General features: G+C 40.7%; 1 protein-coding gene and 1 long non-coding RNA gene across 9 annotated transcripts; one reads left to right on the forward strand and one right to left on the reverse strand.

Moving 5' to 3' along the window:
* Nucleotides 1-7492: 7492 nt before the first annotated feature.
* On the reverse strand, nucleotides 7493-24958 carry LOC133652376 (uncharacterized). 6 transcript variants are annotated; one of them, XM_062051069.1, is made up of 14 exons: nucleotides 12415-12746; nucleotides 12182-12259; nucleotides 12015-12041; nucleotides 11684-11760; nucleotides 10377-10454; nucleotides 10213-10287; nucleotides 10081-10107; nucleotides 9452-9569; nucleotides 9207-9298; nucleotides 9014-9091; nucleotides 8850-8924; nucleotides 8610-8750; nucleotides 8336-8406; nucleotides 7493-7659 (listed from the first exon to the last, which is right to left on the reverse strand). In XM_062051069.1, the coding sequence occupies exons 4-14, from the start codon at nucleotides 11712-11714 to the stop codon at nucleotides 7651-7653; spliced, it is 795 nt and encodes a 264-aa protein (XP_061907053.1). In that variant the 5' UTR covers nucleotides 11715-11760; nucleotides 12015-12041; nucleotides 12182-12259; nucleotides 12415-12746; the 3' UTR covers nucleotides 7493-7650. The 6 variants fall into 6 exon arrangements, with proteins under 6 accessions (XP_061907053.1, XP_061907054.1, XP_061907051.1 ...); XM_062051070.1 differs by lacking the exon at nucleotides 11684-11760 and having other exon boundaries at nucleotides 9026-9091; nucleotides 12415-12759; XM_062051067.1 differs by lacking the exon at nucleotides 11684-11760 and having other exon boundaries at nucleotides 12415-12748.
* On the forward strand, nucleotides 16395-19677 carry LOC133651607 (uncharacterized). Of its 3 annotated transcripts, XR_009826457.1 has the most exons (6): nucleotides 16395-17100; nucleotides 17355-17432; nucleotides 18668-18745; nucleotides 18835-18909; nucleotides 19015-19041; nucleotides 19160-19677. It is a non-coding gene; the product is annotated as an uncharacterized LOC133651607 (long non-coding RNA). The 3 variants fall into 3 exon arrangements; XR_009826456.1 differs by lacking the exon at nucleotides 19160-19677 and having other exon boundaries at nucleotides 19015-19110; XR_009826458.1 differs by lacking the exons at nucleotides 17355-17432; nucleotides 19160-19677 and having other exon boundaries at nucleotides 19015-19110.
* Nucleotides 24959-26190: the final 1232 nt, after the last annotated feature.

Genomic DNA, 26190 nt, shown 5'->3' on the forward strand with positions numbered 1-26190 from the left:
TGTTGAGCGCCTCACATCTGCACATTGTTTACAATCATGGCCAGCAGCAGCGAGATTGATTCGGACAGAGAAAGCGACGATTACCCTATTAATTTGAGCGAAGATGAAAGATTTGTGGATGAGGAAAGTGAGAGTGAAGGATTAGAGGGCAGTGGAAGCGATTCAGATAGGGAAGATGCTGTGAGAGGCGGGTGGGACCTGATATTCAGCTGGGAATGACTAAAACAGTAAATAAACACAAGACATATATATACTCTATTAGCCACAACACAACCAGGCTTATATTTAATATGCCACAAATTAATCCACATAACAAACACCTCCCCCTTCCCGTCCATATAACCCACCAATACAAATCAAACACCCGCACAACACACTCAATCCCACAGCCCAAAGTACCGTTCACCTCCGTAAAGTTCATACAGCACATATATTTCCCCAAAGTTACGTACGTGACATGCACATAGCGGCACGCACGTGGCAAGCGATCAAATGTTTGGAAGCCAAAGCTGTTCTCACGGTAGCGCGTCTGCTATCCAACTCAAAGTCCTCCTGGTTGTGTTGCTGTAGCCAGCCGCTAATACACCAATCCCACCTACAGCTTTCTTCTTTGCTGTCTTCATTGTTCATTAAACAAATTGCAAAAGATTCACCAACACAGATGTCCAGAATACTGTGGAATTTTGCGATGAAAACAGACGACTTAATAGCTGGCCACAATGGTGTCCCAATATGTCCGCACAATCCGTGACGTCACGCGCAAACGTCATCATACCGAGACGTTTTCAGCAGAATATTTCACGGGAAATTTGAAATTGCACTTTACTAATCTAACCCGGCCGTATTGGCATGTGTTGCAATGTTAAGATTTCATCATTGATATATAAACTATCAGACTGCGTGGTTGGTAGTAGTGGGTTTCAGTAGGCCTTTAAGCTGTACATCCAGCAAGAATAGGAAAGAATAGGAAAAATGCTCCTTTGCCAACTTTTTGCAATGTTTTGCTGCCATTAAATTCTAAGTTGATGATTATTTGCAAAAAAAAAAAATTAAGTTTCTCAGTTTGAACGTTAAATATCTTGTCTTAGCAGTATATTCAATCGAATATAAGTTGAAAAGGATTTGCAAATCATTGTATTCTGTTTTTATTTACGATTTACACAATGTGCCAACTTCACTGGTTTTGGGTTTTGTATCAGTAACTGTTAGTGATACATGTTGCATAGCATCTATCTTCTTAGGTGAGAAACCTACACAGCTCAATGAGATAAAATGACCAAAGGTGCCCACTTATGTTTCAGAAGACTACACATGCTTGGCCAACGATCAAATTGGAACTTGTGCATGTAAAATGTGATTCACAGAGAAGTGCAAAAAGTGTGACAATCAACTATGACAGTAATTTGATTAAAGTGAGTGCATTAATTAATATGTAAATGTTACTTCTAGACCTCCACCCCAGATCCCACCTCACTCCTACCCACTTCTCCAAAGTGGGCTGGCTCAAGGTGGAGGACAGAGTTAAACAACTTGCACTGAGCCTAGTCTATAAAATCCACTACACCTCCCTGATACCGAAGTACATGTCAAACTACTTCCTTAACGTAAATGACTGCCATAACCACAACACCAGGGGGAGTTCCACTAACCACGTTAAACCCAGATTCCGAACTAACAAAGGTCTTAACTCATTCTCTTTCTATGACACATCAATGTGGAATGCGCTCCCAACAGATATAAAAGAAAGGGCATCTCTATCCTCCTTCAAAACCGCACTAAAAGTTCACCTCCAGGCAGCTACAACCCTAAACTAACACCCTCCCCGGATTGCTAATAATCAAATGTAAACAATCAAACGCAGATACTTTTTCTTATGCCTCCTGATCTCTCTCTCTCTCTCTCTCTCTCTCTCTCTCTCTCTCTCTCTCTCTCTCTCTCTCTCTCTCTCTCTCTCTCTCTCTCTCGCTCTCGCTCTCGTTCTCTCTCTCTATATATATGTCCACTACTTGCTGTCCATATCCTACCCCCCACCCCCTCCACACCCCTGTTTGTAAATAATGTAAATAATTCAATGTGATTATCTTGTGTGATGACTGTATTATGATGATAGTATATATGATAGTATATATCTGTATCATGAATCAATTTAAGTGGACCCCGACTTAAACAAGTTGAAAAACTTATTCGGGTATTACCATTTAGTGGTCAATTGTACGGAATATGTACTTCACTGTGCAACCTACTAATAAAAGTCTCAACCAATCAATCAAAAATGAGTGAGTTGATCTGTATTGATTTCATCATTCTTAATGATTCATATTTTTCAAATAGAATAAAGTGTAGTTTTGCTAATAGTCATCTATGCAGTAGACACACATGCATATCATGTAATGTTTGTCAGGATGCTGGTCTGAAAATGTTCCCAAAAATCGTTTTTTGGTATTTTAGTCGTGTGTCAATGAACCAGATCAGTGAAATGCAACATTTTTTATTCAATAAAGGGTTTGTATGTTATCGATAACCAACATTATGTATTATCCTAACTGACCTTGTTAGTTATATTTAGTCAATGAAGCATACTTTTGTAGTTACTTCTCAATATTTCTACACTATTACTCAGTTATGGGAACAGTGCAAAATGTTGTATATTTTTAACATTCATTTTATCATCTATTATTATGCCTAGAGATTTGATCTATTTGTCATTGTTTATGCCAGAGCAAGGCAGAATACGGCCTGTTAGCTTTTAAATTAGGCCTGCTGGACATTGCCAAATTCTTTTTTTAAACATTTTTCATCGAAAATGTTAAAGGTTATAGTTTACAGTCCTCGTGGAGAATATGATGCGAAGTGCCGTTTTCAAATTACCGTAGGCCTTAAACTATAGGAAGTATTCAAATGGTTGGAGTCTGTGCTATTGACTGTGATAATGGTTGTTATAGTTATCATAGGCACTACGTCACAGCAGCTCCAGGCGGACAAGACACAAAGTGGGTGGGGTTTGTTTACAGAACAGCCAACTTGAGTAAGACACACAAGTGTCAGGGACAGAAGCAGATTTCTACAACAATGTTTTGTTCTGCAGAAATGCGATATTTTACTGGTAATGTGGTTGTTTTTTTATATTTGTGTTTCGTCGTGTTTGTTCGTTGCATTTTGCTTTATCGTAAAAAGATTGATCAAAGAGGCGGTCTGAGAAGTAGACGAGGAGCAACGTTGCTTTGTTCTTAATATTCTTAATATTCATTGATTTATCGTTCATAGTTACTACTGTGGATCCCACTGGATGTTTTATTGATTAAAACGACTAAAATTTAATTCAGTTTTTTGAGGTGGTCTGTCTGTTTATTGCATACATTATTAGGAACCGATGTCCTTTTGGGACAGAAGACCCTATTGAATTTCTAGCGTTTTATTATTATTATTAGGGACCGAATGTCCCTTTGGGACAGAGGACCCTATTGAATTTCTAGCGTTTTATTATTAGGGACCGAGTCTCTTTGGGACCGAGGACCCTAGTCCCTTTGGTACAGAGGACCCTATTGTATTTCTAGCGTTTTATTATTATACCGCCGCCTCTTTGAGCTGTAATTTGAACCCCTTAACATGCTTCAAAACTCACCAAATTGGACACACACATCTGGACTGGCGAAAATTGCGATCTAATCAAAAAACCAAAGCCCAAAACTCAAAATTGCGCTCTAGCGCCTCCTAGGAAGAAAACACAGACAAAACTGCCTGTAACTCCCAGTAGGAATGTCGTAGAGACATGAAACAAAAACCTCTATGTAGGTTTCACTTAGACCTAGATTTCATACACTGACAACCCCCAGCCAAAATCAACAGGAAGTTTGCAATTCCCCCTTCAAAACAAAAGTTGAGTAAAAACAGTCACCTTTTTTCAAACATTATCTCCTCTGAGCGTGTTGTCATGTCGGCTTCAAATTAGCACAGGAGAGAGATTGAACCCTTCTGATTAAAAGTTGATGAAAGAGTTTTAATTACTGCTCCAGTTTGGATTTTATGAGCCCTCAAAGAACCGCTGCACTGAAAAACATTTCAAAGATGGCCACCGTGAGCAACGTGAGCTGAGACCGTCACCTTTTTTCAAACATTATCTCCTCTGAGCGTGTTTGTCGTGTCGGCTTCAAATTAGCACAGGAGAGAGATTGAACCCTTCTGATTAAAGTTGATGAAAGAGTTTTAATTACTGCTCCGGTTTGGATTTTATGAGCCGTCAAAGAACCGCTGCGCTGAAAAACATTTCTAAGATGGCCGCCGTGAGCAACGTGAGCTGAGACCGTCTCTACACAAGTCCCAGTATGTAATGTTATAAATGGCTTAAACGCGCCAGTGACACAATAGTTTAAGTCGTTTTCGCTATATATATCCACCTCTCTGCAAATGGTGAGATATATACTACTCACGAAGGTGATTTGGCTGAAGATAAGGTGCCTCGAACGCTGAGTGACTCATTGTTCCCCTGCAACCATGCCACAACGCGGAACAAAGGAATCTAAACGCTTCCGTGATCAACACAAGCGTGACCCGAGGATGCAGAGCAAGTAGGTAATGTGCGGGTGAAGATATGTTGAATGGGTAAAGGCAGGAAGCACCAGCGTGACCCCACTATGCAAAGAAGGTAGGTAATGTGCGGGTGAAGCTATGTTGAATGGGTGAAAGAAGGAAGTGAAGGTGTGGTCGAGGCAATGCAGACAAGGTAGGTAATGTGCAGGTGAAGATATGTTGAATGGGTAAAGGCAGAAAGCACCAGCGTGACCCCACTATGCAGAGAAGGTAGGTAATGTGCGGGTGAAAATAGGTTGAATGGGTAGAGGCAGGAAGCACCAGCGTGACCTTACTATGCAGAGAAGGTAGGTAATGTGCAGGTAAAGATATGTTGTATGGCTATGCAGAGAAGGTAGGTATTGTGCGGGTGAAGTTTTGTTGCATGGGTAAAAGCAGGAAGCACCAGCGTGACCACACAATGCAAAGAAGGTAGGTAATGTGCGGGTAAAGATATGTTGACTGGGTTAAAGAAGGAAGCACCAGGTAATGTGCGGGTGAAGATATCTTGAATGGGTAAAGGCAGGAAGCACCAGCGTCACCCCACTATGCAGGTAAAGATATGTTGAATGGGTTAAGGCAGGAAACACCAGCTAGACTCCAGGATACAGAGAAGGTAGGTAATGTGCAGGTAAAGATATGTTGAATGGGTAAAAGCAGAAATCACCAGCGTGACCACACTATGCAGAGAAGGTAGGTAATGTGCAAGTAAAGATATGTTGAATGGGTAAAGGCAGGAAGCACCAGTGTGACCCCAGGATGCAGAGAAGATAGGTAATGAGCAGGTAAAGATATGTTAAATGGGTGAAAGCAGGAAACATCAGCGTAAATACTCGGTCCCGTCCATCGCTGCTTGAGGCTTTAATTATTTTTTATTCTTTATTATTATATTATTATATTATTAATATATTTGAGCTGTAATTTGACCCCCTTAACATGCTTCAAAACTCACCAAATTGGACACACAACAGGACTGGCAAAAATTGCGATTTAATCAAAAAACCAAACCCCAAAACTCAAAATTGCGCTCTAGCGCCCGCTAGGAAGAAAACACAGACAAAACTGTCTCTAACTCCCAGTATGAATGTCATAGGGACATGAAACAAAACCTCTATGTAGGTCTCACTTAGACCTATATTTCATACACTGACAACCCCCAGCAAAAATCAACAGAAAGTTTGCATTTCCCCCTTCAAAACAAAAGTTGGGTAAAAACAGTCACCTTTTTTCAAACATTATCTCCTCTGAGCGTGTATGTCATGTCGGCTTCAAATTAGCACAGGAGAGAGATTGAACCCTTCTGATTAAAAGTTGATGAAAGAGTTTTTATTACTGCTCCGGTTTGGATTTTATGAGCCCTCAAAGAACCGCTGTGAAGGAAGGAAGGAAAAAAAGATGGCCGCCGCGAGCAATGTGAGCTGAGACCGTCTCTACACAAAACCCAGTATGTAATGTTATAAATGGCATAAACGCGCCAGTGACACAATATTTGAAGTCGTGTTCCTTATATATATCCACCTCTCTGCAATTGGTGAGATATATACTACTCCCGAGGGTAATTTGTCTGAAGATAAGGTGCCTCGAACGCCGAGTGACTCATTGTTCGCCTGCAACCATGCCACAACGCGGATCAAGGGAATCTAAACACATCCGTGATCATTTGTCCTCTACTGAATTGGAGAGTGCAGAAAAGGTAGGTAATGTGCGGGTGGAGATATGTTGAATGGGTAAAAGCAGGAGGCACCAGCGTGACCACACTATACAGACAAGGTAGGTAATGTGCGGGTGAAGATATGTTGTATGGGTAAAAGCAGGAAGCACCAGCGTGACCACACAATGCAGAGAAGAGAGGTAATGTGCGGCTAAAGATATGTTGACTGGGTGAAAGAAGGAAGCACCAGTTTGACTCCAGGATACAGAGAAGGTAGGTAATGTGCAGGTAAAGATATGTTGACTGGGTCAAAGAAGGAAGCACCAGTTTGACCCCAGGTTGCAGAAAAGGTAGCTAATTTGTAGGTATATGTTGACTGGGTGATGGCAGGAAGCATCAGCGTGACCCGAGGATGCAGAGCAAGTACGTAATGTGCGGGTAAAGATTTGTTGAATGGGTAAAGGCAGGAGGCACCAGCGTGACCCCACTATGCAGAGAAGGTAGGTAATGTGCGGGTTAAGCTATGTTGAATGGGTGAAATAAGGAAGCGCAGGTGTGGTCGAGGCAATGCAGACAAGGTAGGTAATGTGCAGGTGAAGATATGTTCAATGGGTAAAGGCAGAAAGCACCAGCGTGACCCCACTATGCAGAGAAGGTAGGTACCCACACAGCAAAAACACTCCGCGGCGGATCCCCCGCGCAGGTATCGCGCTTTCCGGAAAGGAACCGCGAAACGGACCAGCATCGGCGTCCATTTGCACTCAGGAACGTATCCGCCACGGCGGCAGGTAGCGGATCCGCCGTGGCGGCGCGCTGAATGCGCTCCGCACCCATGATCAAAGCCGGCGGGTGCGCCGCGGCGAGTGCGCTGCATCCGCTCCGCACCCAAGATCAAAGCCTAACCTCCCGCCGCGGACCAGCAACGGACTCATAAAAACCCTGGCCCATCTGGCCGTTTTGGACCCCTTTATCTTATTTTCAAAATCCCTTCTGTTCTTGCTGTAGGATAAAATAGGAAACTAAAAAATTCACTAAGCCCTACTACAGCAATATAGGCTTACATATGCATTGCCTTGTATTTTTAAACTAACAATATTGTCAATAGGCAGAAACAGAAAATGGTCAATTCACTCTATAAAGTAAATATATATAATATATATTTAAAAAGTAAATATACATATTTAATCTATTAGGCTACAACTTCAAGGAAACGCTGCTCCATGCACAGCTAACATATCCGAAAATGAATAACTGGTGAATGACAAGAAGTCCAATAAAAGGTTGTTTATTTATACATATACATCTGTATTCCTCCTGAGGAAGTGGAAGCGGGACTCGTCTCCTCGTTGCCCGATCCCCCGCCAAGTTGAACCACCTGATGGCGTGTTTGGTGACCTCAGCGTCCGTGGCTGACCTTGTCAACACATTTTTACTCACAGCACCTGTAATCAAACAAGATTACAAGACAGATAAGTTTATGTTTATGGTAGGAAGCATCCAAAGCCAAGTATGCTTAGACAATACAAAATATGTGATAGGTATTAAGGAGATTACATTTGAAAAAAAAAGCATGACTTAAAGTTACTGGAGGTGGTTAAAATAAGGTGCGTAAACTATGAATTTGTGATCAGGGTATAGGTGTGCAAGACATCCAAAATGTTTAAACATTATCGTTATTTGGTTCCTTGATCAGAGTACTTGTTTGGCTCTGTTGGATGACGGCGGCGGGAGGTTGGGGGTGGGGGGCATAAATAAATATCCATAACCCAACTTTGGGAGGTTGACATTGTTTTCTTATTGTATTTGTACTATCATTCTATGTTTGTATTTGTGTAGGCCAGGGGTGTCCAAAGTGCGGCCCGGGGGCCATTTGCGGCCTGCAGGTCATTTTTTAACGGCCCCAGGGCACATTTTTTTTAAATATGATCGAAATAAATAAAAAACATTAAAAGTGGTATTTAAAGAGCAAACAGGTGAAATGTAACAAGAAAATGTAGCAATGTTTACTCTAATCACACAAAGCTGCCATGTAGGCTGTTTCTTTCTTTAAAAAATAATAATGAATCAAAATCAATGTCATTATGAATTATTGACCTATTCAAGGCCTAAGAAGTTTACCTTCGCAATCAGCTGGTCTTGGCTGTGCTTAATAGTTTCCAGCAGGCTAAGGATATGGATTACCTCAGGCGCTGTTGACAAACAGCAGTATAAAATTAACACGTTTCAGTGTTTATCCTCATTACTCATAATCCTGATATTAGTTATTGACCTTAGTTAATGACAAAAGTTATTGACAAAGTTTGAAGAAAATATGTGATTGCTTGTGAATTTGAATTTTTTCCAAAATTTGTGGCACAGAATGACCATCCGGTATTTGTCAGTTATTGCTCACCAGAGCAGGAAATGTTGTCGGCCATTCTTTCCCCTCGCCATGTTGGCCTGTAGGCCAGGCTGGATCCAGGCTCCTCTGTCTGCCACATGTTGAGGGCTGCTGGTGAGGGGGGTGGAGGGAGTCGAGGAGGGACTGTCGTTCCTAGTGAGGTGGGCATTGTGAGAGAGCCATCAGTTAACCATGACTGGTAATACCCAAGGGGCCTATCTATACACTAATATTTCAGAGATCAGTCCCTACCTTGTGTAACTCTCTGCATGTTTAATGCAGGTGCTGGTGAAGGCATATGAATGCGTCCTTCCCCATGGTGAGGTGCTAAGGGAGATAAATTGGTATTAAATGGTTGAGATCTGTTAACCATGGTTACTGGATGCTGAGATATTATTTTGGAGATCAGTCTTTACCTAGAAAGTTACCTCCAGTTGAGGAGTCGAGTTGACAAGTACTCATGACTCTTGCTGGCACTCGGCGAGACGGTGGAGCTGGGAGAAGGGATACAAGGAGAGGGGAATATCTTTAGCACTAAGAATGTTAACCATATCTTTAATATTAATGTGGTGGTTTTGTTGTTTTCGATGTTAAGAGATTATTCCTTACTCTGCCTGTGCAATTGGCTTGCCAACCCCAGAGATGTGAGGTCACTATTTCCCGGCTCTTCTTCGCTATCATCTGAGTCCCCGAGACGATGGATGTTGGGTAACCATATTATTAGGATTATTGCAATACCAAAATTGCCAAATATACATATAGTACAAGCATCTCTGGTCTATTTTTGAATGCTACCGGAAATAACCTTCCTATTACTGTAGAAACATGACAAAAACAAGACGGAACACACTTACACTGGCTTCCTGTTCCTTTTTTCTGGCAGCTCCTCGTTCTCTGCCTCAGATTGCAGGTCTGAGGTGTTGCAGCCCTTTCCATATTGTTGCATTATTTTTAATGCGTCTCTGTAGTTGTCTAAAATTGAATATGTTAAAATGAACATGAGTTTCAAATTAGCTGTAGAGCTGAACAGAATATTATTATTATTGATGATTATAAATCAGGTCTCTCTCTTACAAGAGACCTGGTCAGAACATAGACACAATAGGTTATTCCAAGCATAAAGAGAAGCAACTATGACGTTATTTTTAAACAAGAAGATTATGAATTTGCATACCACAAGTTCGGACAACAGAAATGTCAAATCTTGGCCAGTTTGGCTCATGCTGCACCTCGTTTAAAGCGGCCCTTTCAATTTTGTCGGTGTTTTTATAGCTGGGCCAGAAAACCATCCTATCATCATACCATCCACTTGGGACAACCGCAATGTCCCTGTTAATTATAAATTTAATCAGATGAAAAGGCACCCTTAATGTAGAAAGAAAGAAAAGGGGTATTTATTCATCGTCAAAGGAACAACGTGGACAAAAGCATGCACAGGTGTTAGTGTATACAAATAAGCAAGTAAGATGAGCTGAGATTTTACCTGCATGGTGCCCCAAGGTGGTAAGAACTATAAGAAAGGTAAAAGTACAGGTCATAATAGTCAGAACTTCAGCTCAATCGTAAAGTAGGGTTTGAAATTATGGGTGTAATGTATACAGAGATCAGTCCCTACCTTGTGTAACTCTCTGCATGTTTAATGCATGTGCTGGTGAAGGCATATGAATACATCCTTCCCCATGGTGAGGTGCTAAGGGAGATAAATTGGTATTAAATGGTTGTGATCTGTTAACCATGGTTACTGGATGCTGAGATATTATTTTGGAGATCAGTCTTTACCTAGAAAGTTATCTCCAGTTGAGGAGTCGAGTTGACAAGTACTCATGACTCTTGCTGGCACTCGGCGAGACGGTGGAGCTGGGAGAAGGGATACAAGGAGAGGGGAATATCTTTAGCACTAAGAATGTTAACCATATCTTTAATATTAATGTGGTGGTTTCGTCTACAACGCTAAATATATCCTGTGGTGTACCTCAGGGATCAATATAGGACCTAAATAAATGACATTTGTAAAGTTACAAAAGTTACAAAAGATTTAAAGTTAGTATTATTTGCGGATGATACAACAGCGTTTTGTTCAGGAGAGAACACACAGAAGATAATACAAATAATAACAGAAGAAATTAACAAATTAAAAAGATGGTTTGACAAAAACAGACTATCTTTGAATCTCAGTAAAACTAAGATAATTATATTTGGTAACAGTAGAAAAGAAAGTCAAACACAAATACAAATAGACGGAATAGAAATTGAAAGAGTAAATGAAACCAAATTTCTAGGTATAATGATTGACGATAAATTGAACTGGAAATCTCAAGTAAAAAATATACAACATAAAGTAGCAAGAAACACGTCAATAATGAATAAAGCAAAACATGTTCTAGACAAAAAATCACTTCATATTCTCTACTGTTCACTAGTGTTACATATCTGAGTTATTGTGTAGAAATATGGGGAAATAATTACAAAAGTACACTTCATTCATTAACGGTGTTACAAAAAAGATCAGTTAGAATAATATATAATGTTGGATATAGAGAACACACAAATCCTTTATTTATTGAATCAAAGATACTGAAATTCCACGACATAGTGAATTTGCAAACAGCTAAAATTATAAACAAAGCAAACTATAACCTGCTACCCAAGAATATACAACAATTCTTCTCAAAAAAAGAGGAGAAAAATAATCTTACAGAGAAATGTAACTTAAAACATTTGTACGCACGTACAACACTTAAGACCTTCAGTATATCAGTATGTGGAATTAAATTATGGAATGCATTAAGCAAAGCAATCAAACAATGTACTAATATGATCAATTATTTATGCTCACATGTGGAAATAATAATAATAATAGTAAATAAAATAATAATAATAAAAAAAGGTAAATAAAGCATAAAATAGTCTCTAATAAATTAATTAAATAAAAAACAGCATATAAAATATATACATCAGCAAATAACAAAAATATAGATCAAGAAAAAGGATATGTATGGGATATGTGCAGCAATTTTTCCCACTCACATCACCTCCTTTTATATTTTTTTCTACAATTAACTATGCCAAAAAACACATAGACATACCTTTTTTTTTTAATGTAAACAAAAACAACATGGCGTCACACACAGCTAGTCCACAGTAAACAGGATCTCAAGCTCCACTAAAGAACAAAGAAAGAAATAATACACACTCATATTAATGGCAAAGAACGGCTGTTTCCACTCCGTTAACGTTACGTTGTTGACTAACGCAGTAACGTTAGCGACCTGGGCCTAAACAACACTGACAATAAAGTAATACGCTTTCGTTTCAAGCAGTTGGAAATATGTGGAATATCGTAGCATGTAACCTACACACATTCACAGCGTCTAACAAAAGATGGCCTAAGTTAACTGTATTGAACTTTTTACTCACCGGCTTCACGCGGGAAACTTTCACATTCTGGAGTCGGGGTCCCCCGGAACACAAAACACAGATAAAAGACAATTTTACAATAGCACGGCGAAAAAATGACCGTCGTTGTGTGGGTTTTTTGACGAATAACACTCTTTTCCACTTTTCTTCGCTCGGGCCTCACCTACCGCGTGCAGCCATTTTGAATTTTCTGGATACGTGACGTCAGACGCACGTCCCCATGCAAAGCATTCTGGGAGGCGGCGCTGGAAATAAAATAGCCTTTTTTTACAGAATATAAAGTTTTACTGCTAGTCCTAATATCAAACGACGTCATTACAATCATACATAAATGATGATGGAAACACAAAGGCTGATCTTTACTGCGAATGTAGCAATTAATCAATAAATCTATACTTACGTTCGTGTTCCAGCAAAGAAAGTCCAGAGATCTTGGCTCATGCGCATACACGCTAGTAGGCGCGTCCACGTCTGCGGGTGCAGACATTGGTCGGCTAACTCTAGGCGGCGCGCGCCGGTTTGGTTTGTCGCGTCCGCGTATGCGAATCAGACACAAGTCCGCTCAGGATCAGCTGTCTGACCGTACAATTTTCAGAGGCGGAGCTGTATCCTCTAGGCGGAGCCAAAACGAATGTGACAGTAACGCGGGTTGGGCGATTTGAAGGCGGATCCGTATAGCAGTCTTCTGCTGTGTGGGACGGGCTCAACGCTGCTCCGCGTCTTCCTCCACGCACGGCACGCATGCGCGTGGCTTGGCTCGGTCGGATGATCTGCTGCTGCTGCTGCTGCTGCTGCTGCTGCTGCTGCTGCTGCTGCTGCTGCTGTCCCCAATGAGCGACCCTGTAGCTCTCCAGTGGGACTCGTAGCTGTCGATGCAGAGCTTGATTGCAGATGGTCTCCGCCGCTTCGCCGATCCGTTCCCTCCGCCGCCGGTCGCCAAACAAACGCTGACAGCGGCCCGTGCGTTCCTCTTCCAAAACGAGCCTCGAAGCTTGTTGCTTCCCAATAAACAACGCACATTCCGATGAGGCAGTTTTTGACTAAATGTAGCGGTAAAGTCCTATACTCTTACTGCTACTGGTTGCCGTATAACTGAAGCTAGTTCAGACGTGTGCAGCTGGCTAATAATTGATGTCCAGAATTGTGTCCATGTTTAACACAAATATTTATTAACATACAGTCACGTAAATCAAACTCACTTTGTAACAAAAACGGAAAATAAACGGGAGCAAACAAATCATAGCCTGGCACAGTCAAAAACTGTTGCGCCTCCACTCACCTGAGCAAGATCCCAGCCCCTCCCTAAATAGACTGGCACTTGGCCTTGAGCCAACCCCTTTAGTGACGTCATGAATTTGACTGACAGAAAGAGTAAATGGCTCTAACACTTTGCATAACAAGGGCCAATTTACAAGATTGTATCTTGCGAGAACTAATCTAGTCTACATGTGATAGCAAATATAATGGCCATACTTTATCACATGCCCACAATGAAATGCCCCTATTTACCAAAACCAGATGGTCCCCTTTCTCCAAAAGGACTGTAAACAATAACCATATCCACACCATAATATGTGGTGGTATCAACAGACACTACATATAAACAAAGTAGTTGAAATAAAAAAATAAAAATACTTTGTAAAAAAAAAAGGACCAAATCTGGAAGAAAATATTCCAAATCCTTTGTTGACTCAAAATTATTAATTATACCATATAAATGAATCCCATCTCAATGTTCCACACTGACTGACTGATGATTGTGACTGTATTCACTGGTCTTATTCTTAAATTATTGTTTTTATTTCCAGAATATTGTGAGTTTGCCTGTGTCTAAAGTTGCTTACCTAATATAACATCTTTACATTACCTACATTCTCTGCATAGTGTGGTCACGCTGGTGCTTTCTGCCTTTACCCATTCAACATATCTTTACCTGCACATTACCTACCTTCCCTGCATCCTGGGGTCACACTGGTGCTTCTTTCTTTCACCCATACAACATATCTTTACCTGCACATTTTACCTACCTTCTCAATCAATCAATCAATCAATCAATCAATCAATGTTTATTTATATAGCCCTAAATTACAGGTGTCTCAAAGGGCTGCACAAGCCACAACGACATCCTCGGTACAGAGCCCACATACGGGCAAGGAAAAACTCACCCCAGTGGGACATCGGTGTGAATGACTATGAGAAACCTTGGAGAGGACCGCATATGTGGGTAACCCCCCCGCCCCTCTAGGGGGGACCGAAAGCAATGGATGTCGAGTGGGTCTGACATAATATTGTGAAAGTCCAGTCCACAGTGGATCCAACACATCAGTGAGAGTCCAGTCCATAGTGGGGCCCGCAGGAAACCGTCCCAAGCGGAGACGGGTCAGCAGCGCAGAGATGTCCCCAACCGATGCACAGGCTAGCGGTCCACCCGGGGTCCCGACTCTGGACAGCCAGCACTTCATCCATGGCCACCGGACCTGTGCAACTCCCCCTCCCAAGGGAGAGGGGAGCAGAGGAGAGAAGAAAAGAAACGGCAGATCAACTGGTCTAAAAAGGGGGTCTATTTAAAGGCTAGAGTATACAAATGAGTTTTAAGATGGGACTTAAATGCTTCTACTGAGGTAGAATCTCTAACTGTTACCGGGAGGGCATTCCATAGTACTGGAGCCCGAATAGAAAACGCTCTATAGCCCGCAGACTTTTTTTTGGCTCTGGGAATCACTAATAAGCCGGAGTTCTTTGAACACAGATTTCTTGTCGGGACATATGGTATAATACAATCGGCGAGATAGGCTGGAGCTAAACCGTGTAGTATTTTATACGTAAGTAGTAAAACCTTAAAGTCGCATCTTAAGTGCACAGGAAGCCAGTGCAGGTGAGCCAGTATAGGCGTAATATGATCAGGAATCTAACCATCTCCACCAAGACAGCCGTGTATAAGGCAGTCTGCCTCTCCACGCTGCTCTATAGTTCTGAAACCTGGACACCCTACCAGAGGCACATCCAGAGTCTCGAGGCCTTCCACATCCGCTGCCTCCAAAGGATCCTAGGTCTGACCTGGGAAGACAGGGTGCCCTACACTGAAATGTATGATCGGACCAACATACCCAGCATCACAGCACTCCTTGGCCAAAAACACCTAAGATGGGTCGGACATGTGATCCGTATGCCAGCCCACCGTCTACCCCGTCAGATATTGTATGGCCACCTTTCAGTCGGTCAAAGGTCTGCCGGGGGCCAAAAAAAACGGTACAAGGACCACATTAAAACTCTCCTGAAAAAGTGTGACATCAAACCACCAGCACTGGAGTCCCTGGCTGCTGACCGCCAGACCTGGAGCTCTACCTGCCACCAGGGAATCACTCATCTTCAGGAGAAGTTCACAGAGCGGAGAGCACAGCAACGTGCACAAAGACACCAACGTGCCACAGCACCAGCGACCATCACTGCTGCCTTCTCCTGCCCCTCCTGTGACAAAGTCTGTGGATCACGCATAGGCCTGAGCAGCCACCTGGCTATGCACAGGCGAAAGGCACAACAATAACCAATCCAATACTTCGTTTGGAGCAACGTCATCATCGACATCGATGGACTGCCATAAGCAATTTGATCAAACTTTCTTGTTCTTGTCAAAAGTCTAGCAGCCGCATTTTGTACCAACTGTAATCTTTTAATGCTAGACATAGGGAGACCCGAAAATAATATGTTTCAGTAATCGAGACGAGACGTGACGAACGCATGAATAATGATCTCAGCGTCGCTAGTGGACAAGATGGAACGAATTTTAGCGATATTACGGAGATGAAAGAAGGCCGTTTTAGTAACACTCTTAATGTGTGACTCAAATGAAAGAGTTGGGTCGAAGATAATACCCAGATTCTTTACCAAGTCGTCTTGTGTAATTGTTTGGTTGTCAAATGTTAAGGTGGTATTATTAAATAGATGTCGGTGTCTAGCAGGACCGATAATCAGCATTTCCGTTTTCTTAGCGTTGAGTTGCAAAAAGTTAGCGGACATCCATTGTTTAATTTCATTAAGACACGCCTCCAGCTGACTACAATCCGGCGTGTTGGTCAGCTTTAGGGGCATGTAGAGTTGGGTGTCATCAGCATAACAGTGAAAGCTAACACCGTATTTGCGTATGATGTCGGTACTAAAGAGTGCAGGGCCAAGAACCGAACCCTGGGGAACTCCGCATGTTACCTTGACATAGTCCGAGGTCACATTGTTATGGGAGACGCACTGCATCCTGTCAGTAAGATAAGAGTTAAACCACGACAGGGCTAACCACGACCTTCTCTGCATAGTAAGGGCACACTGGTGCTTCCTGCCTTTACCCATTCAACCTATTTTCACCCGCACGTTACCCACACAGCAGAAGACTGCTATACGGATCCGCCTTCAAGTCGCCCAACCCGCGTTACTGTCACATTCGTTTTGGCTCCGCCTAGAGGATACAGCTCCGCCTCTGAAAATTGTACGGTCAGACAGCTGATCCTGAGCGGACTCGTGTCTGATTCGCATACGCGGACGCGACAAACTAAACCGGCGCGCGCCGCCTAGAGTTATAGGCTCCGCCTACACGCGCTGAGCCGACCAATGTCTGCACCCGCAGACGTGGACGCGCCTACTAGCGTGTACGCGCATGAGCCAAGATCTCTGGACTTTCTTTGCTGGAACACGAACGTAAGTATAGATTTATTGATTTATTGCTACATTCGCAGTAAAGATCAGCCTTTGTGTTTCCATCATCATTTATGTATGATTGTAATGACGTTGTTTGATATTAGGACTAGCAGTAAAACTTTATATTCTGTAAAAAAAGGCTATTTTATTTCCAGCGCCGCCTCCCAGAATGCTTTGCATGGGGACGTGCGTCTGACGTCACGTATCCAGAAAATTCAAAATGGCTGCACGCGGTAGGTGAGGCCCGAGCGAAGAAAAGTGGAAAAGAGTGTTATTCGTCAAAAAACCCACACAACGACGGTCATTTTTTCGCCGTGCTATTGTAAAATTGTCTTTTATCTGTGTTTTGTGTTCCGGGGGACCCCGACTCCAGAATGTGAAAGTTTCCCGCGTGAAGCCGGTGAGTAAAAAGTTCAATACAGTTAACTTAGGCCATCTTTTGTTAGACGCTGTGAATGTGTGTAGGTTACATGCTACGATATTCCACATATTTCCAACTGCTTGAAACGAAAGCGTATTACTTTATTGTCAGTGTTGTTTAGGCCCAGGTCGCTAACGTTTCTGCGTTAGTCAACAACGTAACGTTAACGGAGTGGAAACAGCCGTTCTTTGCCATTAATATGAATGTGTATTATTTCTTTCTTTGTTCTTTAGTGGAGCTCGAGATCCTGTTTACTGTGGACTAGCTGTGTGTAAAGCCCTGTTGTTTTTGTTTCCATTACAAAAAAAAAGGTATGTCTATGTGTTTTTTGGCACAGTTAATTGTAGAAAAAAATATAAAATGTGGTGATGTGAGTGGGAAAAATTGCTGCACATATTAAGGATCCTTTTTCTTGATCTATATTTTTGTTATTTGCTGATGTATATATTTTATATGCTGTTTTTTATTTAATTAATTTATTAGAGACTATTTTATGCTTTATTTACCTTTTTTTATTATTATTATTTTATTTACTATTATTATTATTATTATTTCCACATGTAAGCATAAATAATTGATCATATTAGTACATTGTTTGATTGCTTTGCTTAATGCATTCCATAATTTAATTCCACATACTGATATACTGAAGGTCTTAAGTGTTGTACGTGCGTACAAATGTTTTAAATTACATTTCTCTCTAAGATTATTTTTCTTTTCTTTTTTTGAGAAGAATTGTTGTATATTCTTGGGTAGCAGGTTATAGTTTGCTTTGTTTATAATTTTAGCTGTTTGCAAATTCACTATGTCGTGGAATTTCAGTATCTTTGATTCAATAAATAAAGGATTTGTGTGTTCTCTATATCCAACATTATATATTATTCTAACTGATCTTTTTTGTAACACCGTTAATGAATGAAGTGTACTTTTGTAATTATTTCCCCATATTTCTACACAATAACTCAGATATGTAACACTAGTGAACAGTAGAGAATATGAAGTGATTTTTTGTCTAGAACATGTTTTGCTTTATTCATTATTGACGTGTTTCTTGCTACTTTATGTTGTATATTTTTTACTTGAGATTTCCAGTTCAATTTATCATCAATCATTATACCTAGAAATTTGGTTTCATTTACTCTTTCAATTTCTATTCCGTCTATTTGTATTTGTGTTTGACTTTCTTTTCTACTGTTACCAAATAGCATTATTTTAGTTTAACTGAGATTCAAAGATAGTCTCTTTTTGTCAAACCATCTTTTTAATTTGTTAATTTCTTCTGTTATTATTTGTATTATCTTCTGTGTGTTGTCTCCTGAACAAAACGCTGTTGTATCATCCGCAAATAATACTAACTTTAAATCTTTTGTAACTTTACAAATGTCATTTATCTAGACATTGAATAATTTAGGTCCTATATTGATCCCTGAGGTACACCACAGGATATATTTAGCGTTGTAGACGAAACCACCACATTAATATTAAAGATATGGTTAACATTCTTAGTGCTAAAGATATTCCCCTCTCCTTGTATCCCTTCTCCCAGCTCCACCGTCTCGCCGAGTGCCAGCAAGAGTCATGAGTACTTGTCAACTCAACTCCTCAACTGGAGATAACTTTCTAGGTAAAGACTGATCTCCAAAATAATATCTCAGCATCCAGTAACCATGGTTAACAGATCACAACCACTTAATACCAATTTATCTCCCTTAGCACCTCACCATGGGGAAGGATGTATTCATATGCCTTCACCAGCACATGCATTAAACATGCAGAGAGTTACACAAGGTAGGGACTGATCTCTGTATACACTACACCCATAATTTCAAACCCTACTTTACGATTGAGCTGAAGTTCTGACTATTATGACCTGTACTTTTACCTTTCTTACAGTTCTTACCACCTTGGGGCACCATTCAGGTAAAATCTCAGCTCATCTTACTTGCTTATTTGTATACACTAACACCTGTGCATGCTTTTGTCCACGTTGTTCCTCTGACGATGAATAAATACCCCTTTTCTTTCTTTCTACATTAAGGGTGCCTTTTCATCTGATTAAATTTATAATGAACAGGGACATTGCGGTTGTCCCAAGTGGATGGTATGATGATAGGATGGTTTTCTGGCCCAGCTATACAAACACCGACAGAATTGAAAGGGCCGCTTTAAATGCGGTGCAGCATGAGCCAAACTGGCCATGATTTGATGTTTCTGTTGTCTGAACTTGTGGTATGCAAATTCATAATCTTCTTGTTTAAAAATAACGTCATAGTTGCTTCTCTTTATGCTTGGAATAACCTATTGTGTCTATGTTCTGACCAGGTCTCTTGTAAGAGAGAGACCTGATTTATCATGGCGTAGTGGGTAGAGCGCCCGTGTCAGAAACCTGAGGGTTGCAGGTTCGCTCCCCGCCTCTTACCATGCCGTTGTGTCCTTGGGCAGGACACTTCACCCTTGCCCCCGGTGCCGCTCACACCGGTGAATGAATGATACGTGGTGGTCGGAGGAGCCGTAGGCGCAAATTGGCAGCCACGCTTCCGTCAGTCTACCCCAGGGCAGCTGTGGCTACGAAAGTAGCTTACCACCACCAGGTGTAAATGAATGATGGGTTTTTAACATGTAAAGCGACTTTGGGTACTTAGAAAAGCGCTATATAAATCCCAGGTATTATTATTATTATTATTATTATCATCATCAATAATAATAATATTCTGTTCAGCTCTATATTCAATTTTAGACAACTACAAAGACGCATTAAAAAATAATGCAACAATATGGAAAGGGCTGCAACACCTCAGACCTGCAATCTGAGGCAGAGAACGAGGAGCTGCCAGAAAAAAGGAACAGGAAGCCAGTGTAAGTGTGTTCCGTCTTGTTTTTGTCATGTTTCTACAGTAATAGGAAGGTTATTTCCGGTAGCATTCAAAAATAGACCAGAGATGCTTGTACTATATGTATATTTGGCAATTTTGGTATTGCAATAATCCTAATGATATGGTTACCCAACAGCCATCGTCTCGGGGACTCAGATGATAGCGAAGAAGAGCCGGGAAATAGTGACCTCACATCTCTGGGGTTGGCAAGCCAATTGCACAGGCAGAGTAATGAATAATCTCTTAACATCGAAAACAACAAAACCACCACATTAATATTAAAGATATGGCTAACATTCTTAGTGCTAAAGATATTCCCCTCTCCTTGTATCCCTTCTCCCAGCTCCACCATCTCGCCGACTGCCAGCAAGAGTCATGAGTACTTGTCAACTCGACTCCTCAACTGGAGATAACTTTCTAGGTAAAGACTGATCTCCAAAATAATATCTCAGCATCCAGTAACCATGGTTAACAGATCTCAACCATTTAATACCAATTTATCTCTCTTAGCACCTCACCATGGGGAAGGACGCATTCATATGCCTTCACCTGCACCTGCATTAAACATGCAGAGAGTTACACAAGGTAGGGACTGATCTCTGAAATATTAGTGTATAGATAGGCCCCTTGGGTATTACCAGTCATGGTTAACTGATGGCTCTCTCACAATGCCCACCTCACTAGGAACGGCAGTCTCTCCTCGACTCCCTCCACCCCCCTCACCAGCAGCCCTCAACATGTGGCAGACAGAGGAGCCTGGATCCAGCCTGACCTACAGGCCAACATGGCGAGGGGAAAGAATGGCCGACAACATTTCCTGCTCTGGTGAGCAATAACTGACAAATACCGGATGGTCATTCTGTGCCACAAATTTTGGAAAAAATTCAAATTCACAAGCAATCACATATTTTCTTCAAACTTTGTCAATAACTTTTGTCATTAACTAACGTCAATAGCTAATGTCACGATTATGAGTAATGAGGATAAACACTGAAACGTGTTAATTTTATACTGCTGTTTGTCAACAGCGCCTGAGGTAATCCAGATCCTTAGCCTGCTGGAAACTATTAAGCACAACCAAGACCAGCTGATTGCGAAGGTAAACTTCTTAAGCCTTGAATAGGTCAATAATTCATAATGACATTGATTTTGATTCATTATTATTTTTTAAAGAAAGAAACAGCCTACATGGCAGCTTTGTGTGATTAGAGTAAACATTGCTACATTTTCTTGTTACATTTCACCTGTTTGCTCTTTAAATACCACTTTTAATGTTTTTTATTTATTTCGATCATATTTTTAAAAAATGTGCCCTGGGGCCGTTAAAAAATGACCTGCAGGCCGCAAATGGCCCCCGGGCCGCACTTTGGACACCCCTGGCCTACACAAATACAAACATAGAATGATAGTACAAATATAATAAGAAAACAATGTCAACCTCCCAAAGTTGGGTTATGGATATTTATTTATGCCCCCCACCCCCAACCCCCCGCCGCTGTCATCCAACAGAGCCAAACAAGTACTCTGATCAAGGAACCAAATAACGATATTGTTTAAACATTTTGGATGTCTTGCACACCTATACCCTGATCACAAATTCATAGTTTACGCACCTTATTTTAACCACCTCCAGTAACTTTAAGTCATGTTTTTTTTTCAAATGTAATCTCCTTAATACCTATTACATATTTTGTATTGTGTAAGCATACTTGGCTTTGGATGCTACATACCATAAACATAAACATATCTGTCTTGTAATCTTGTTTGATTACAGGTGCTGTGAGTAAAAATGTGTTGACAAGGTCAGCCACGGACGCTGAGGTCACCAAACACGCCATCAGGTGGTTCAACTTGGCGGGGGATCGGGCAACGAGGAGACGAGTCCCGCTTCCACCTCCTCAGGAGGAATAGAGATGTATATGTATAAATAAACAACCTTTTATTAGACTTCTTGTCATTCACCAGTTATTCATTTTCTGATATGTTAGCTGTGCATGGAGCAGCGTTTCCTTGAAGTTGTAGCCTAATAGATTACATATGTATATTTACTTTTTAAATATATATTATATATATTTACTTTATAGAGTGAATTGACCATTTTCTGTTTCTGCCTATTGACAATATTGTTAGTTTAAAAATACAAGGCAATGCATATGTAAGCCTATATTGCTGTAGTAGGGCTTAGTGAATTTTTTAGTTTCCTATTTTATCCTACAGCAAGAACAGAAGGGATTTTGAAAATAAGATAAAGGGGTCCAAAACGGCCAGATGAGCCAGGGTTTTTATGAGTCTGTTGCTGGTCCGCGGCGGGAGGTTAGGCTTTGATCTTGGGTGCGGAGTGTTTTTGCTGTGTGGCACAGCAAAAACACTCCGCGGTGGATCCCCCGCGGAGGTATCGCGCTTTCCGGAATGGAACTGCGAAACGGACCCGCATCGGCGTCCACTTGCTCTCAGGAACGTATTCAGCGCGCCGCCACGGCGGATCCGCGACCCGCCGCCATGGCGGCGCGCTGAATCCGCTCCGCACCCATGATCAAAGCCTAACCTCCCGCCGCGGACCAGCAACGGACTCATAAAAACCCTGGCTCATCTGGCCGTTTTGGACCCCTTTATCTTATTTTCAAAATCCCTTCTTTTCTTGCTGTAGGATAAAATAGGAAACTAAAAAATTCACTAAGCCCTACTACAGCAATATAGGCTTACATATGCATTGCCTTGTATTTTTAAACTAACAATATTGTCAATAGGCAGAAACAGAAAATGGTCAATTCACTCTATAAAGTAAATATATAATATATAAATATATATATAAAAAGTAAATATACGTATTTAATCTATTAGGCTACAACTTCAAGGAAACGCTGCTCCATGCACAGCTAACATATCAGAAAATGAATAACTGGTGAATGACAAGAAGTCTAATAAAAGGTTGTTTATTTATACATATACATCTCTATTCCTCCTGAGGAGGTGGAAGCGGGACTCGTCTCCTCGTTGCCCGATCCCCCGCCAAGCTGAACCACCTGATGGCGTGTTTGGTGACCTCAGCGTCCGTGGCTGACCTTGTCAACACATTTTTACTCACAGCACCTGTAATCAAACAAGATTACAAGACAGATACGTTTATATTTATGGTAGGAAGCATCCAAAGCCAAGTATGCTTACACAATACAAAATATGTGATAGGTATTAAGGAGATTACATTTGGGAAAAAAAACATGACTTAAAGTTACTGGAGGTGGTTAAAATAAGGTGCGTAAACTATGAATTTGTGATCAGGGTATAGGTGTGCAAGACATCCAAAATGTTCAAACAATATCGTTATTTGGTTCCTTGATCAGAGTACTTGTTTGGCTCTGTTGGATGACGGCGGCAGGGGTTTGGGGGTGGGGGGCATAAATAAATATCCATAACCCAACTTTGGGAGGTTGACATTGTTTTCTTATCATATTTGTACTATCATTCTATGTTTGTATTTGTGTAGGCCAGGGGTGTCCAAAGTGCGGCCCGGGGGCCATTTGCGGCCTGCAGGTCATTTTTTAACGGCCCCAGGGCACATTTTTTTTAAATATGATCGAAATAAATAAAAAACATTAAAAGTGGTATTTAAAGAGCAAACAGGTGAAATGTAACAAGAAAATGTAGCAATGTTTACTCTAATCACACAAAGCTGCCATGTAGGCTGTTTCTTTCTTTAAAAAATAATAATGAATCAAAATCAATGTCATTATGAATTATTGACCTATTCAAGGCCTAAGAAGTTTACCTTCGCAATCAGCTGGTCTTGGTTGTGCTTCATATGTTCCAGCAGGCTAAGGATCTGGATTACCTCAGGCGCTGTTGACAAACAGCAGAATAAAATCAACATGTTTCAGTGTTTATCCTCATTACTCATAATCGTGACATTAGCTATTGACCTTAGTTAATGACAAAAGTTATTGACAAAGTTTGAAGAAAATATGTGATTGCTTGTGAATTTGAATTTTTTCCAAAATTTGTGGCACAGAATGACCATCCGGTATTTGTCAGTTATTGCTCACCAGAGCAGGAAATGTAGTCGGCCATTCTTCCCCCTCGCCATGTTGGCCTGTAGGCCAGGCTGGATCCAGGCTCCTCTGTCTGCCACATGTTGAGGGCTGCTGGTGAGGGGGGTGGAGGGAGTCGAGGAGGGACTGCCGCACTAGGAACGGCATTGTGAGAGAGCCATCAGTTAACCATGACTGGTAATACCCAAGGGGCCTATCTATACACTAATATTTCAGAGATCAGTCCCTACCTTGTGTAACTCTCTGCATGTTTAATGCAGGTGCTGGTGAAGGCATATGAATGCGTCCTTCCCCATGGTGAGGTGCTAAGGGAGATAAATTGGTATTAAATGGTTGAGATCTATTAACCATGGTTACTGGATGCTGAGATATTATTTCAGAGATCAGTCTTTACCTGGAAAGTTATCTCCAGTTGAGGAGTTGAGTTGACAAGTACTCATGACTCTTGCTGGCACTCGGCGAGACGGTGGAGCTGGGAGAAGGGATACAAGGAGAGGGGAATATCTTTAGCACTAAGAATGTTAACCATATCTTTAATATTAATGTGGTGGTTTCGTTTTTTTCAATGTTAAGAGATTATTCCTTACTCTGCCTGTGCAATTGGCTTGCCAACCCCAGAGATGCGAGGTCACCATTTCCCGGGTCTTCTTCGCTAGCATCCGAGTCCCCGAGACGATGGCTGTTGGGTAACCATATCATTAGGATTATTGCAATACCAAAATTGCCAAATATACATATAGTACAAGCATCTCTGGTCTATTTTTGAATGCTACCGGAAATAACCTTCCTATTACTGTAGAAACATGACAAAAACAAGACGGAACACACTTACACTGGCTTCCTGTTCCTTTTTTCTGGCAGCTCCTCATTCTCTGCCTCAGATTGCAAATCCCAACTCCATGTTCCTCAGTAATGTGACACAGGAGGAAATAGTTAAAATCATGAAAAATGTTTAAATCTAAGACTTCAACTGATTGTAACGGAATTGATATGGAAACGATAAAAAAGGTTATTGAAGAGATCCCAGGACCATTGATGTATATTAGTAACCTATAATTTCAAACAGGTAAATTTCCAAACAAAATGAAAATAGCTAAAGTTGCACCAATTTATAAGATTGGAGACAAACATCAATTTACAAATTATAGACCTGTTTCTTTACTTCCACAATTTTCTAAAATCATTGAAAAAATGTTCAATAACAGATTAGAGCGTTTCATAAATCAAAATAGAATACTCAAAGAGAACCAATATGGATACAGAGCTAATGTTTCAACTTCAATGGCTTTAATTGAAATTACAGAAGAAATTACCAATGCAATAGATAGTAAAAAATGTGCGGCAGCAGTTGTTATGGATCCAACTAAAGCATTTGACACAATTAATCACAATATTTTAATCAAAAAACTAGAACGATATGGCATCAGAGGGTTAGTCTTAAACTGGATAAGAAGTTATCTAACGAACAGGAAACAATACATGAAGATAGGCGAACACACATCTACAACGCTAAATATATCCTGTGGTGTACCTCAGGGATCAATATAGGACCTAAATTATTCAATGTCTAGATAAATGACATTTGTAAAGTTACAAAAGATTTAAAGTTAGTATTATTTGCGGATGATACAACAGCGTTTTGTTCAGGAGAGAACACACAGAAGATAATACAAATAATAACAGAAGAAATTAACAAATTAAAAAGATGGTTTGACAAAAACAGACTGACTTTGAATCTCAGTAAAACTAAAATAATGCTATTTGGTAACAGTTGAAGAGAAAGTCAAACACAAATACAAATAGACGGAATAGAAATTGAAAGAGTAAATGAAACCAAATTTCTAGGTATAATGATTAATGATAAATTGAACTGGAAATCTCAAGTAAAAAATATACAACATAAATTAGCAAGAAACACGTCAATAATGAATAAAGCAAAACATGTTCTAGACAAAAAATCACTTCATATTCTCTACTGTTCACTAGTGTTACATATCTGAGTTATTGTGTAGAAATATGGGGAAATAATTACAAAAGTACACTTCATTCATTAACGGTGTTACAAAAAAGATCAGTTAGAATAATACATAATGTTGGATATAGACAACACACAAATCCTTTATTTATTGAATCAAAGATATTGGAATTCC

Source organism: Entelurus aequoreus, linkage group LG06 (genome assembly GCF_033978785.1).
Source record: "Entelurus aequoreus isolate RoL-2023_Sb linkage group LG06, RoL_Eaeq_v1.1, whole genome shotgun sequence".
NCBI classification, from domain to species: domain Eukaryota; kingdom Metazoa; phylum Chordata; class Actinopteri; order Syngnathiformes; family Syngnathidae; genus Entelurus; species Entelurus aequoreus.